General features: G+C 41.1%; 1 protein-coding gene across 2 annotated transcripts in view; it reads right to left on the bottom strand.

Moving 5' to 3' along the window:
• Positions 1-2,566: 2,566 nt before the first annotated feature.
• Positions 2,567-16,436, bottom strand: part of TAPT1 (transmembrane anterior posterior transformation 1) — a 65,161-nt gene continuing 51,291 nt past the window's right edge. For both annotated transcript variants that reach the window (XM_041752237.1, XM_041752238.1), the window contains 5 exons: positions 14,094-14,153; positions 13,635-13,703; positions 10,700-10,776; positions 7,170-7,330; positions 2,567-4,645 (listed from right to left, as the gene is read on the bottom strand). In XM_041752237.1, the coding sequence (XP_041608171.1) occupies positions 4,428-4,645; positions 7,170-7,330; positions 10,700-10,776; positions 13,635-13,703; positions 14,094-14,153 (585 nt within the window). In that variant the 3' untranslated portion in view covers positions 2,567-4,427. The remainder of the gene's footprint in view (positions 4,646-7,169; positions 7,331-10,699; positions 10,777-13,634; positions 13,704-14,093; positions 14,154-16,436) is intronic.

Genomic DNA, 16,436 nt, shown 5'->3' with positions numbered 1-16,436 from the left:
TCTGTCAAATAAAATCTTTAAAAAAAATCAAGCCATGCAAGATATGTTATGCATTTTTTAAAATTTCACTTTATCTGGTTAGCCTGATTTAGCAATTTCCCAGTGTTTACATTCTTATGCAGACATACCTAAAATGAAATGAGAATATGCTTATTAAAAATAATTGCAGGTGATTTACCCTTCAGGAGCATATATATTCTGTAATTTCCGATCCAATCTTTTATAAAAGGTGCCACCTGTACCCCAAAACCCCCTCCCTGCACCGCCCTTAACTTCCTCACCTGCCACAAAGAAAGTTGAAAGCAAAATTTGTGAGGATACTCAGCTTTTTCATTAAATATCAAACAACTTCCAATTCAGCTCTACTACACCATGCCAAAGTGTGCCTTTTACTAACTTGCCAATATGTGTTATCTTTTCTTATTGAAATTTAGAACAAGCAAGAGCTATTGAACATGAGCTGTTCTGTTAGCCAACTTTTCAGATCATTGAAACTCTCTTAGAATGCCAATTTCCTTAACAACTTCCTCCTCCATTGTAGACATGTCTCAATCAGATTAAACATGACCTAACCCATCCTAGATGTCTCAGGCACTCACCAATGCCACATATCATACTGATATGACACTAACTATAACACTAACACAGGGATATTTTGAGCAATCACTTGCTCAGAATCATTTGCCTCAATCTGGCCCCAGATGACTATATTTTTGCTGCTCTTTTGATGTATTAACTTCTTTGCTTCCACTTCTTTGTGCTCTTTGATTATACCCATGATCCACTCTTTCTGCACACAATTTCCTGAGCGATAAGGGGAAAGGAGCATCTGGTCAGCAGAGAACACGAACAAACATGACTTTGCCATTTATGAGCAAATTTAAGGTTCAGTTCAAGATGGCCAAGGGTGCTGGGAATCTGACCTCCAAATGAGTGGGACATAATCATCTTTATTTTTTCCTTACGAAGAGTACATATGAGAATGGAGTGTTTTCACGAGTATGTTTTAGACGTCAAACACCTCATTTATCTAAAGATCTCTAAGTAGACCCTTCCAGATTTCTTAGTGTATCAATTTGGGCTGTAATATAGACCCTCTAGATTTAGTAGCTTTGATACAAAGGTGTTTATTCCTCTCTCATGTATAGTCTAAGCTGAGTGTCCCTCATCGAGAGGCGACTCTGCTCCAGAGAGGCATTCAAGGACGCAGGATCCGCACCCCTGTGGCTCTGCCATCCTGTGGGCACAGCATTTACCTGCATGGTTGGGGCAAAGTCACACCTTCTTTGGGTTCCAGTTGGTGGGAAGGGAAGAGAGGGTGGAAGGGGATCCATAATGACATATATCCTTCTGACTTCCATCCCTTGGTAGAAATGTCACTAGCCCAGAAGGAAGAGCAAGGACTCAGAGATGTAGCTCTGAACTGCCAAGGCAGCTTATGTGCTTGGCTGCAACTCTGTGTACAGAACAGAACAGAGTTTGGTGGACAACTGGCACTCTGTAGTGTAAAAAAAAAAAAAAATCCTATTTCTATTTTATAGAAGTACTGTGAAACTGCTACATAATTCTTTTATTTTACAAAAATACAACAGGAAGGGACGCCTGGGTGGCTCAGCAGTTGAGCGTCTGCCTTCAGCTCAGGGCTTGATCCTAGGGTCCTGGGATTGAGTCCCACATTGCGCTCCCTACACGGAGCCTGCTTCTCCCTCTGCCTGTGTCTCTGCCTGTGTGTCTCTCATGAATAAATACATAAAATCTTAAAAAAAAAAAAAACAGGAAAAAAAGTAAGATTTCTATAAAATGTTAAAGAACCATATTTGTTTCAGACCAGGTTTTATGGTCATTAGGCAATGTGTCTGGAGGGGATATTTCACTGACTTGCTTACTATTGGTCTTTCCAGAGGGGCTGGAGCTTGGTTCATTGCTGATTCCAGCATCTAGAAAAGCCCCAGACACATAAAGTGATTCATAAATCCCTGTTGGAGTAATAGATATAAATCTGAAACATATCAAATGTAGTGATTTTAAATTATTTTGTGAATCTATACCCTCCTCTGCTAGTTATCAGGAGTGGCAGAAATGTTTTGGGGATCTAACTACAACACGTTTCTTCCATGTATACATATAAGGAATGTACAGTCTGAATGCTGGCCAAGGTACAGAAGTACAAAGTACAAAGAAAATTTGGATAAACTCCTGAATGACCCTTGGGGTTTATACTGTTTAAATGATAAAGCAAATTAGAGTCTGACCTAAGTTGTGCCTTAATTTAAAAAAACAAAGTACTGTCTTGAACTTGACTCTCAGATGTGAAAAACACACTGTGTGACATTCAAAACACCTGTACATCCACTGGCTGATAGATATATGAAATGGTCTATGATCAAGTACTAGCCTTTTCCGCCCCAGGACAAAAATCCAACATTTTGCTACCATTAAGACTAAGAGAAGAAGTCATATTAAACAGTCTTCTCACTTGTAAATTAGAAGTAAAATTCTTATAACAGAGTGGGTATTTACTCCAGCAAATATAACAGTAAACATTATTAAAATAAATTCAGTGACCTTTTTAAAAAAGATTACAAAATTGAATTTATTGAGTTTCACACAAGATGCACTTATAAAATTAGTACTGAATGCCATTTTAACAGAAGAAATGAACATCATTCCGAACTCCCAATAGGTTCCGCAAAGGAAATGAAATCTTCTGAAAATGACAGCACAATAACAACAGGATAATTCAAGCTGAATTGAAAGATAAACCCAAATCATATTCTTGCTCTGATCAGGGCTACGTTTGGCAAAGTTTTCCCCAAACTAGTCCATTCCCGTGGATTCCGTTCCTTTTGGTGGCAAAGAGATGGATAGAAGAATAATTCTATGATGGGGCTTCATTGAAACATACACAAAACACAAATCTTTTCATTTTTAACTTAAAATACTTCCTGGTTTCACAAAAGCATTTAGGTAAGATTTCCTTTTACCCTAAGTGAACATTATCTTCAGATTTCTTTAGTTAGTGCAAAACGTTAATATTTACTTCTGTATTTCTATGGAGACCAAAGAAGCCAAAACATTAAAGCGTGCTTTGTATTTCACCCATGAAAGAGATGAAGCCCCTAAAATTTACCTTTTGCATGTCATATACCCAAAGTATCAGCACAAGAGCCGAACTTCAACATGGAAACATCAAAGGAAATGACGGTTAACAGTAACATCTGCACATTTTGAAATGAGACACTGTAAAATTTTTATAAAAGTGCAGAAAGGTTTCTCAAGATAAAACTGTGGTGGGAAATGACTTGTCCTATGATGCAGGCCACAAACTAGTAATTAAGCAGAACAAATCTCAAAACCCAAAAGCACCTTTTCGTTCCTGTTCCCAGCGTCCATACACACATCTCCACACACACACCCCAGAGACACGGCCGCCTGCCCCCAGCTTGGGAACACCCCTGGACGCTCCTGTCAGCAGGGCTCACGCCTTTTGCAAGCCCAAGCAAGACGCTGCCCAAATCGTTCAGAATATTTAAAGCTGTCACTTTAAAAACTCTGTTAAGGTTGACACCTATGGATTTTGTACACCAACAAGTTCTTCAGCCCCTTCAACACATCCTTTGAACTGCAACAATTTATGAAGCAATTAGTTTTAAAGCGAAACCCGTTAACTATACATTAAAAGTTAACACTGCTCTTCTTCAGTATAAAAGTGCCTTTTGTAAGGGTATTTCTATTTTATCCGTTGCAATTGAACAATACACGGCTCACATTTTGCTTTAAAGAGTAAACTGAAAAATTACGAAACATTTTCTCTGTGATGCATAACCACCTTAATTAAAGGAATATTTTTTAAATAAACAAACCAGCTTAGGGTTTTTTTTCCCTATAAAATGCTACTATTCATCATGAATTATTTTAGGTAGCCTTTTATTCTGATTAATTCAGACACATCTTCAAGGATTATTCTGGTGGTAAGAACATTTATCTTGACTTAAGTTTAATTACCATTTTTCTTTTTAATGCTTTGGCAGATGAAGTACAGTTTGAAAACTGTTTGTGGAAACAGTATGGAAAGGTAATGTGGTAAAAGCTTCACAGTTTTCCAGGTACATCCTTGTACTGAGAGGCCTCGATGTTCCGGAAGCGCAGACGGACGAGCAGGGTGGTGCTGACGCTGCATCGCGGGCCTGGAAGTGACTGCTCCCAGCCACGCACGAGGGGCTCCTCCTGCCCGGCAGGTCCCCAGAGTCCAGGCTGGAGGCTGCCGAGGTTCTGTGACCCAACCTGCAGCCAGATCCCATCACTGGAAGAAAGATACTAAGATTCGCTTTCCATTAATAATTTAAGTTTTTAAATAAATATTTAAGTGCCATTTTTCTGCACCTCCTGCCCGGGACCCGGCATCTTGGGCACGGGAGGCATGGAGTTCAGTCGATTCGGTTTCCACAGATTGTGAACCTGTCCACCTCTAACAAATCTTTCTTCGAGGATCTGTGCTTTAATTCAGAGCTCTCCTGCGTTATGTCCTTCTCATCGCCGTCTGGAGTCGTCAGAAACTGGTCAGAACTGCTCGCCACAAGGAACGGTACGACGCTTTCCTTGGGATGAACGGGCTGGCTGGTAACTGAAGCAGACAGGTTTTCTTCTGTGGAAAAGCAGATCCAGCTAATCAGAAAAGGATTTCCCCCCGACTTATAATAAGTTTACCAAAAGAGTGGGATGGAAAAAAGTGTCCATCATCCATCCTTTTAAGTAAAGCAAGTGACAACCAAAAAAGCACGTGGCATATAAGTGGCCATGGTTTATGATGAAACTCAGTGGCTATGCCATTTGTTTGTTCAATTAAAATTTCATAGAAGGGCTGTTATGTGAATTGTGTCACACGGATAACACTACTACCTGATTTTGGAAAGATCAGGACTCCCATTTAACAAACTCCCTCCTACACGGCCAAGTCCAAACATGTCTGTGGCTTGAAAAATTAGCCTTGGCTCCTATACTCTGGACGGCAGGGACAAGCAGACTGTAGGGCATCCGACCTCTTCTGTGTAGTTGCCTGAGCCTGAGCAAGACTTAGCCTTTCACCTCTGGGAAGTCCAAAAGAGAGGCAAAAACCAACCAACCAACAAAACCTGAATGTTTACTTTGGGTGCCGGGAATCCTGGAACCTGATCTGCGGGACAGCTGGGTTGGGGCCTGAACCGCACATTCTTCATCAGGGCAAAAATGACATCACGCCAAGTGCACATACTTAAAATGAATCATCTGATGGGTGCTGACACACGTACACATCTGCAGAAACCACCCCCACGAGTGACAATGAACGCGGAGTCTCTTTTCCTGCGCCCTCACCCCGCTGCTGTCCTTTGCTTCTTCTAGAACATAACCAACACAATGCTGTTCTGAGAGCCGGCTCTCCTTTCATCCTTGAATTGAAACTGAGCCACCTGACTTGCAAAACCTTCCTGATGGTATCTGGTCTGTGGTCTCCTACCCTCCAGAACACCCTACACAGATACTCAGACACTTGCCCAAAATGTACTTATTAGTATGTGGCTCTGGATCCAATGGCCCTGAATGAGACATGCACTTAAAGCTTTATCTCCCCGGCCCCTCATCAGACTGAAGGCTCCCCGACACCAGGACAAACACGTACTCACGTGTTAAAGTGTCCAAGGGGCCTAGCTAGACAGAACACACGTGGACCACTATCCATCACCCAGTTGAAACGAAGGCAACCCCATATTACTAAGAGTATTTACATGTTCTTTGTTATGAAAAAAACTATTTTCAAGTGGTCATACAAGACTTTTTACTCTTGGCTCTCTAGGAAGCATGCATGAGCGTGGCCCTCCCTTCAGTCTGGACTTGGCCCCTTCCCACAGCAAAAGTCACATCCAAAATACTGAGCTGCTACGTCCCTGGCTGCTTTTCAGGCCTCCAGATTCAGCTCATGCTGGTCTGTTCCTGAAGTGTCCTCTCCCCCATCTTCACCGGGACCCACTTCTTCTGTTCTTTGAGATTCAGTTCAGACATCACCACCTCCAGGAAGGGGCCCTCTCCTGTCCTCTCCAAGCCTGTCTACAACTCACTCTCCTGTCTGGATTATCCACTTTTGCTGTCTCCTCTGTCAGTCTGTGAGGCCCTGCAAGCACAATTTATTTACCTTTGTATCTCTAGCATCGAGTGTATCACCTGGCACACAGCAGCTCCACATATTTAAAATAAACCATTTAAATGAAAAGTCATGTGAACAGATAATCATGACAATAGGGAACTGCCATCTACTGACAAAAATTACATCAGTGTCCCACTTCTTCCTCCAAATCTTCCAGGCCAGCAGCTCTGGAATCATCCTTCACTTCTTGGTCTCATACTGTAAAACCTCATCAGCACACCCTGTGCTCTTCCAGGTCTCTCCGGAATCTGGCCAGCTCTCCTATTCACACCACTAAGCCCTGCTCTGAGCCAGGCAGCCTCCCCGCTAGCCCTTGCACCTCTGCGCTCATTCCTCTTGAGTCCCCTTTCCACAAAGCTGGAGAATGATCCTTTTAAAATGTCAGCTGGGTCATGTCTCTGCTCCAAACCCTGAAACAGATCCCCCCCACACACAGTGAAAGATAGTTCTCACAACAGGCAGCAGGGTGGCCTCTGATTCCTTCTCCAGTCCCTCTCCCATGGCACCTCTGCAGTCCCTCGACACACTCAGCAGGTTCCTCCCTCGGCCTTTGCATGTGCTGCTGGTGCTCCTCCTGGAAAGGTGCTGTCCCCTTGGCTGGGGGAGCTCCCGACTCCCAGTCACGCTCCCCTTTCCAGATCCATCTGGCCTTAGTCTTCTCTACAGTATGACTGCCCCCTCACTTTCTCCACCCACCCTCCAAGTCAGAATCAGCCTTTCTTCCCTGTTGCTATACTCCTGGGTCTGTCATGTAATAAGTGTTCAACAATCATCTCCTGGACAATGAATAAATGTAAAAGCTCAGAGCACCGCGTTATGTGTCTCTGCAAGGAGATCTAAAATATAAATGCTAAAGACAACTCAGCAAAGTGAAACCAAATCTTGAAAGCATTGCTAAACATCCACCAGTGATTTTTTTTATCAGGTAGAATTTAGATCATTAACTCTTTGTTAAATGATTCACACAAGTGATGGGAGGAACCAAACATACCTTGAGAGGGTTTACATTTGTTCTGTGATTTATTAGGTGGTTTGCCTGGTGCACTGGCTGGAGGCGGATTAAATAGCTTCTCTTCCATCTTGGCCTCCTTCACATACTGGCATGATTTTCCCAACAGCACGATGCTATTAAGTACTTTCAGGGATATCAACCTACAAGCAGAAACAACCATGGTTGGGATTCATCTCCATCAATGCAAACGCTGTCTCCCCTGCTTCTTATAAGAGGGCCTGGGGCCAGGGGAGGCACATGACCCGGGAGCTGGAGGCCCCCGTTTTCTGGAATGGGCAAGTGTCCCATGAGGCTTCTTTACCACAAGGGAAAACGCTTGATCGATTCATTAGTTCTCATGACGAGAAGAAATTGTACCATTTAGAAATTTTACCTGGTACTAAATCATTATTCTTTCACTGCAAAACAAATATCTTTAGTAAATGTAGGTGAACAAGACAGAACTTATAATTCCATCCTCCAGCACTGCTCACTGTGACATATGGTATACAATGTTTTGGTTGTTTTTGTGATGACTTTATACCGACTTTCCCACTGCCGGAAACGGGGTCTATTTTACAAAGCAGTAGGGGCTGGAGTTTGGGGCCAGGGCAGATTCTAGGCACCAAGTGTCTGGGTTCAAATCCTGACTCATCTCTTCGAACCTATGTGGACCTGAGTGCACTTCTTAACCAGCAATCCAGAGATGACTCCAGTTGGTGCTCAGAACAGTTCTTGGCACACAGAGATGTCAACCAATTTTGCTATTAAATGCTATTGTTGTTTTACATAACTACGTATTATTATGAATATTTTCCTTACCAGTTAATGTTCCTCAAGGACATTGTTATAACAAAGGCCCCCAAAGGCCTTAATTTCTGGATATTTGGGTTATTTCTAATATTTTGTTTCTATTTAAAAGTTTCTAATTCAGAAAACTTAGGCTAAATCTGTATTTCCTTAAGATAAATGCCTAGATAGCTATAGTTCCAGAAGTAGAATTCGTGGGAACCAAAATGTATATATTTTAAGGTATTTGATACAAATATGGCAAAAAAAATCCTGAAAAAATACTCTTTATGTTAGTATCTTCTCACAAAGGGAGGTCTTACAGGACAAAGTAGCAAGGACCTCACTGGCAGTGTTACAGTGAGTGCAGAGGCAGCTGCTGTCTTTATGGCTGAGATGAGATCTTGGCAATTACAGGAATCTGTGAGTCAGTAGGGGCGAGTCTGAGGAGGGGGTCAGGAAGAGGTCAAGCAAACAGGTCTCCTTCACTGTCCCCAGTTAAGAATGCAAACATCCAGGGAGGACCTCACCTGGATAACGGCCCAAGGATTTTCACGTGCAACCTCCTCCTCCAATTTACCCTCAGACCCAACTCTGCTTGCAACTCCTTACTCATACTTTGCGCCTTGCTTCCCCGACCTTGCACTGGGGATGGCTAATGGGATTTCAAATTTACTAAAGCCTGAACTCGATTCCAACGCAGCCTTGCAAAACAGAAAATTACACAAAATCACACCCGTGTGTGTTTCTTACAGGCTCCTCCATCATAATATGGCGATGCCACTACCCTAACTGCTTGGGACACAAACTCTGCAATCACACACTTGATTCCTCTGGTTCCCTTACACCTCACATCCAATCATTCACTGGCAAGTCCTGTCTGGCTCCCCTTTCAAAATATATACCAGATGACAAATTGTTAGCACTCCACTGCTACCACTTGAGTGGTGGCCATGGGCCTCTTTCCCAGGGAGGCCCATAGCCGCTTCCTGACTTGGCCCAAGGTCTGCTTCTCCTCCTGCTACACTCCAGCCTATCCTCCACACAGCCGCCAGAGTGGTCCTGGCCAAGAGCCAGCTGGATCTCGGCCTTTTCGGCTTGGAAGCCTCCAGGGTTCCTCCTCCCCTCAGCTGGAACCTGAGCCCTTCCCGGGGTTGCAGGGTCCTCTTTGTGACGCTCTGTCTGGACTGCTGGACTCCAGCCTCCCAGGCTCCCCACTGTTGCTCCTGTCAGGCCTGTCCTGGGTTGCCTCTACTGCACGTGCCATCCTCCCAGGCATCTGCGTGGCTCTCTCCCTCACTCCATCTGGTCTTCACCAAACACCAGCTCACCAGAGAGGCTCAGAGGCAGGCCCCTCTGTTGTTCGCCATCTCCTTCTACTACTCTATTTTTCTTCCTGAAGCTTACTGCCAACTGTCACTTTATGGAGATTTGCTTTTTTGGCTGTTGCCTATTTTTCCACTAGACTTGGAGGGCCACAAAGGCAGGGCCCCTGGTCCTGTACCCACGGGTGCTCACTGAGGAGGGCTGAACGTATGAGGCGGGCGGAGGCTGCCGGCCACAGTAGGTCTGCAGGGAAAGAGGCCCAACTGGGCCATGGGGAAAAAGCCCAGCACCAGGTACCAAGAGGCCCAACTGAGTTCTGACCTATCTGCACTCGAATGAGAGTCCTGGGCTGGGTGGGGTGAGAGAATAGAGACAGCTTCACTGACCAGGTGGTTTGGGTAAGATTCTCAAGAAGGGGACAGCTTGGGTACTACCCTGATATGAGGCTCAGAGAGAGAAATTAGTCGAGTGGAAAGGTCAGTGAGCAACTGTGCCTCTGTGGGCTACAGGGGGACCAGTGATGAGATGTCGGGGTGGGGAGGCACGAATTTTCAGTCATTTAGATTAAAGCATGTCCACTGTGGTGAATTACACACACAACTATAACTAAACAAAGGTTTTTCTAAGTTGCATATACATGCTTCACTTCCTAGTTTAACACACACACACACACACACACGCACACAAGAATACTTTGTTAAACAAAGATGGGAGCGATTACAGCAACAGCCCTTGATGAACCAAGAACGTGGGAGCACTGTGTGAGCATCTGTACCACAGAAGGAGGGTCTTAGGTTTTTAAGGTCAAAAACCAAGGTCAGTCTATGGTTCCTTGGGCTTTAGAATCTGTGAGTCAGTCCCCACAATATGAAGAAGGGGCAGGCTCTAGGAGAAATCAAGTCCTGGGCCCTCTGCCTCAACACAATTTCCTATGGGCCCAAACCAGAGACACCAATCAAGGTACTGATGACATGGCTTGGGACACTGCAGGGACAGAGGCCTGATGGCTATGGGGGACAGCCTAACTCTAGAACCTGAGCAGAACCTTGGTGAGGAGAACCCCATGGATCAACTCAGTTAAAGATGTTTTTAAACCCAGAAAAATGTCTGATTGTAATGGCAGATTTTACTGTGAAAGAAAAAGGAAAGCAACTGAAATCCTATGCAGCAAGAGCTTTAACTGATTCTACTAAAGATTAAAATCAACCCTAAGGTGCCACTTACACTGGTACCAAATAGCATACTTCACGGAGTCTCACCAAGTCGCAAACCCACCTGGAGGTACGTGCTGTGAGGGGAGCCCTGGGACAGTAAGAAGGGGTGCAGGCTGACTTGGATGCTACTAGCTTCCATTACATCTTGCATATATGCTTTATGGTATAACCAAAAATATATTCAGGAACTGTTAATCTTACCCAAAATAGAAGAGTACGACACAGGCATAAGACAGAATTCCTTGCACTTTGATTGAGCTTGTTACGACTCTGATGAGCTAGCCAGAAACAAACAAAAACAACAAAAACACACAACCACAGAGTTATTAGTTAATATTTAAATAAAAACTTCTCCATGCTGATTTCAACACTCTGGGCACACTCCTGTGGGCTTTGTCTAAATCCAAGTAGTTCTAGATTTGTCAATTCATATGAGAATATTTGGCTGCACGTGAAAACCTCTGTGGTGGATGTGGATCTGTGTAGGCAAATCTAGGATGCCTATGGCTAATGCCCTGTTCAGCTGTCACTGACACTGAGGTCAGGCACTCTATCTGGGTTCGTGAATGACATGTGTAGTTGTACCTCACAGAGAGTCAAGACAGCTGATTTTGAAAATGAAAAATCACTCTGGAAAATACAAATAGATTCATCTTGCTGCATCTGTCCCGACCAGAGCTAGCATCATGTGGTGGGCACTTCCCTTATTCTTGCTTTTTTTTTTTTTGGTCTTTCCTTGACTCTTTTTAGGAACCCACAGTGACTAATGGGGAAGAGGGAAAAGGGAGCCTTAAGAGCTTTGTACTGTTTTAAAAAACAAATATTACAAAATTCATTATTTAAAAGATGAAAATTTTCAGTCTCTTTGGTATAGTCATGGTTAAACACATTTTCTTACTTATCTCACAGAAATGTAGGAGGAACAGCACTGTCCTTGGAAGTGTGCTGAATAAATCTGGTGGGGCCTGTCACCGGAAAATATTTATACATCGGGTTCAGCTTAATAATGTATCCACACATCAGGGTCCAGGGGCTGCTACACAGAAATGCAAAGTCTGGGAAAATAAGGGGACTTAGCCTTATCCAGCAAGGTTAGGTTATCATCAAGTGGAACTCTACTGAAGGGTCTTAAATAAATACCGTAAGATACGTTTTAAACAACATTTTACAAATGCTTTTAGTGAAAGAATAACTAGGTGGAGAGAGAACTACTGTCTCGTGTTCAACAAAGGTCCCTATGAGAGGACTGACGTGGAAGTCCTCGTCTCTGTCACATGCTGTACTGAGGAGATAACCTGCTGGACAAATGTTTGTGATGGATATTAACGTGGACCTAGGATTTTACTGATTAATATGAAGGCAAGCCAGCTGCAGCATTCAAGGCTTAAATGATTTCACTTTTATCTAATATATTATTAGGGAATTTTAAAATACATATGTCCAAAGTGTAATTTCCACGAGACCTTAATGCATCATTTACTTTTCCTGGATATGAATTCATTTTAGGACATAAGGTAACATTTAGAGAGAAACACTGCCACTCATGGGCATTAAAGAGGCCTTGGACTATTCCTCAAGACTCCTAGATGGCTGCCAAAGTTCAAGGTTACTTGGAGCTCTGAGAGAAGAATGCTACAGGAGGAAACCTACTGGATCACTGTCTAACTGCAAGATCCCCTCTGAAAATGCAAGAGGTGCTCCAGAAGCATTTCGTTAACCAATTACCAGTTAAGCTTAAATCTTTTGGTAGAACAGCCATAAAAAATCATTTCAGAAATAAAACAAAGGCTGGAGAAAATTTTAAAAATACTAAATTAAAAAAAATCCATACTAATTATGAATAGAGTTTTCTGGCAAACAAATTACTAGATAGTCAATTATTTGGCAAAGCAGAGCCATATTTAAATCTAATCATTAACTAAACTTTTAAAAATAAAAAATCAGTCAGGCAACCTAGGTGTATCCTTACATTCTATGTATCACATTTCCAGTTGTAGGAAACAAATGTAGAAATATTTAACATTTTATCAATCTCTTTAAAATAATTTACTCTTTAAAGTATTGTTTTCCCAAAACTTCTGGAAGCTCCTTTTCCCAAACAAAAGAAAGCCGTATTATTATGTAACAAGTTACTATAGAAAATATTTAGGATGTGGTTGTCTGGAGAGTCACAATGAAATTTACATAATATTAAATCTATTAATCTTCCGGTCTCTAATAAAGGTCAGGCAGCTGGTCTATGATACAGCTGGCATCACTTACAATTTCTTTATACATCTCTTAGTTGACTTCATGACACTTTGCATCTACAGGAGAACTCTAGATGTCCACTGGCAAAAAGATGGCTGCATTTGTTTTGATGTGAGACTAGGTAGCCAACGAGGAACATAATCAAATACAGGTGCAACCAGCAAATCTTAATTAACATTATTACAGCCCATTGTGGCTAGTAACTTTTTACAAGGCTGTTCCAAGCAATTCATTAAAATATTCAAAGTATATATATATTTTTTCTGAGCATAGCAGTAAAAATTTTCACTGTGAAAACTTTGGAAAAATTGTAAAAAGTAGTAACTATAATGGACAGAGACCATGTCTTCATTGGAGCACACCAAAATTTATTTAACCCATTTCATTTCTTTCCAAATTTTTACTATTATAAATGCCCCTGCAATGCATAATATTGCCTATAATTCATCATGTGCTTTTTATAACTATTTTCTTGGGATGAATTCCTAGAACTAGAATTACTACATCAAAGCATAATACTGTCAAACTGCCTTCTAGAAATGTTGGATTGACTTCTTATACTTCCACTAATACATGCTGACATGATCACACCAATGCCCACCAGTAGGCATTTCTGTTCAAAAAGAAAAATCTTTGCTAAATGAATAAGCAAAAATAAGTACTCTCGTTGCTAGGAAAGCCATTACATAAAATGTTTGTTAAAATTACTTATCTATTAACAGCTCAAAATCCAAATGAATAATGACATAACTTAAAATTTCCTTCCAAATTATTTACCTTTAGTTTTTAAAGTCTTTCTGAAATAAACTTCTTGATAATACATTTAATACTCTATCATGACAGCTATCTCATAGTAAAAAAGGAAAAAAAAAAAGTATGAACTTACTAGAACAGCTAGTGGGAGAGGAATGAACCCCATCCTCCGTGCCACAGAGTCACTGTAATCAGTATATGCCTGCACAGAACAAGGAGAGAAGGATTTATGGCATTTAAAAAGTCTGCTTCCACTTATCACCAGCAAACATTCTCAATAGGTGGGGCTATGCATGAAAAGAAAACCTGGCAACTATTATGTAATTGAGTAAAAAGACGTGGAAATCTACATGTTCTTAAGAAGTCTTAAATACAAAGTTGTATAACTGTTACAATGCTACAGAAATCATATCTTATTTTAGTATTAAGTACTATCATTATTTTACTAAATTGTAAACAGTGTTGAGGACAGAGAAGTAGGAAGTTGAAGTTTATGGAAGAAGTTTATGGAACTTTCCCTTAACCAATATTCCATGCTAAATCAAACCACTGTTCAGGAGATTTCAGACTATGTCTTCGACACAATGCTCACATTTTTCTGTCGACTGCTAACAAGGTCAAAAGCAAGGCTGGCTCGATACTCACTGTAGACCTAAAGACAAACAAGAGTGAAATATTAAGAGATACAGTGCAAATATATAATGTGCAAAGATTTAATGGACTTTCTAGATGAAAACGTTTAATAATTAACCAGGAAAAAGGTGCTGCTAACCAAGCACACACCTGGGTAGTGTGCCTCTGTTTCCCTACATTAAGGGTAAGACAGCCTCAGCTCCAACTTTTAGGTTCACAAGCCTTTTACAGACTTCTCTTCAAAGAGATAGTCAATGGTTATGATCCTGAGAGTTTAGAATTTGGGGAAGAGTGGCTATTTTAAGTAGTATAATACATATAAAACAATTTTGAAATTTTAAATGCATAGTTTAAAAAATTATTAGTTTATATAAAGATAATGACACCTCATTTATAAAATGGATGCTAAGGAGGATGCCAAATTGAGTTCTAGAACCTAAAGCTGCGAAGGCCCTATAAACTGTCATTTCACTACAAATTGCACTAAGTCCTTGAGGTACGTTTATTTTTTTATTTTTTTAAAGATTTTATTTATTTATTTATTTATGAGAGACACAGAGAGAGAGAGAAAGAGAGGCAGAGACACAGGCAGAGGGAGAAGGTTCCATGCAGGGAGCCTGATGTGGGACTTGATCCTAGGTCTCTAGGATCACACCCTGGGCTGAAGGCAGCGCTAAATTGCTGAGCCACCCGGGCTGCCCTTGAGGTAAGTTTATTAATTTTGACTTCAGATGCTGAGAAAATGACCCCATGAAAAGGAACCATTTTGCACTGAGGAAACCAGAGAGGAAAACGGTGAAATTACTTGATTGCTGCTTTATAAAAGAATGCAAAACCTTACTGTATTTAAGTACATTAAGGGGCAGCCCTGGTGGCTCAGCGGTTTAGCACTGCCTTCGGCCCAGGGTGTGACCCTGGAGACCTGGGATCAAGTCCCAATCAGGCTCCCTGCATGGAGCCTGCTTCTCCCTCTGCCTGTGTCTCTGCCTCTCTTTCTCTATGTATATTCCATGAATAAATAAATAAAATCTTGGAAAAAAGAAAAAAAAGGAAATACAAAAAAAAAGTATATTAAGGCATTCCGAAGCTCTTAATCAAATCATATTGTAGCAGTTGCAACCACATTAGATTTTAAATCTATGCCTTTTTTTTTAAAGATTTTATTTATTCATGAGAGACACAGAGAAAGAGAGAGAGAGAGGGAGAGGCAGAGAAACAGGCAGAGGAGAAGCAGGCTACTTGCAGGGAGCCTGATGCGGGACTCGATCCTGAGTCTCCAAGACCACGCCCTGGGCCAAAGGCAGGCACTTAACCAGAGCCACCCAGGGATCCCCGATCTATGCTTTTTGAATAGTACCATGGTAAGACAAAGTACAACCCAAATAAAATCTAGGAAACTGTCAAAATGAATATTCATTTTGGGGCTGAGGTAGGAATGTGGAAGGCACTCAGAACACCATGCTTTGTGGAGGATGAGCCTACAGCACGTATCTGTGGAAACTCCACAGAACAACTGGCTGAAACATAAAGCAAATCTGAATGCTTTCACCAAAAAATATAAAGTTTCTGTCTTGTAGGACTTTTCAGAAATCTATAATCATAGAAAAAAATCAATTTTTAAATATAAAATACTTTTAAAAAACATAGCCAGAGATAAAAGTTTTGATAGTCTGTGCTTAAATAGAAACAATGTGATTTTTAAAAGTTTAAGTAAATAGATTATGACAGTATTAACAGTTTATAATGATTCTGAGTTATTGACACTCTGCTCTGACCTAAACTATTGGCCAATTTATACTGCTACCCAAAAGTATGAACCAGAACTGTTCAATATTGAAATAGCATACTTTTGTAGTACAATAATTTAAAATTTAAATTTAAATAATTTAGAAATTTAAAGTAATATATTCTAACTTCAAAATAGTACTCTTAAGAAATAGAGTAAATCTAGGCTTATTTTACATCTTTATAATAATAAGCAGAAGTCAACATTATTTTAGAAAATATCCTTCGTAATTATTTTTAAAATTTGAATTTAAGTTAGTTAACACATAGTGTAGTACTGGTTTCAGTAGAAATTCAGTGATTTATCCCTTACATATAACACCCAGTGCTCATCCCAACAAGTGCCCTCTTTAAAACCCATTACTCATTTATCCCAGCCTCTGCTCACCTCCCCTCCAGCAGCCCTTCATTTATTCCCTATAGTTAAGAGTCTCTTATGGTTTACTTCCCTCTTGGTTTTTACCTTATTTTATTTTTCCTTTCCTCCTCCTATGTTCATCTGTTCTGTTTCTTAAAT

Source organism: Vulpes lagopus, chromosome 4 (genome assembly GCF_018345385.1).
Source record: "Vulpes lagopus strain Blue_001 chromosome 4, ASM1834538v1, whole genome shotgun sequence".
In the NCBI taxonomy this organism is placed as follows: domain Eukaryota; kingdom Metazoa; phylum Chordata; class Mammalia; order Carnivora; family Canidae; genus Vulpes; species Vulpes lagopus.
Note: the sequence above shows the minus strand (reverse complement) of the source record. Positions and strands in the feature narration are given on the sequence as shown.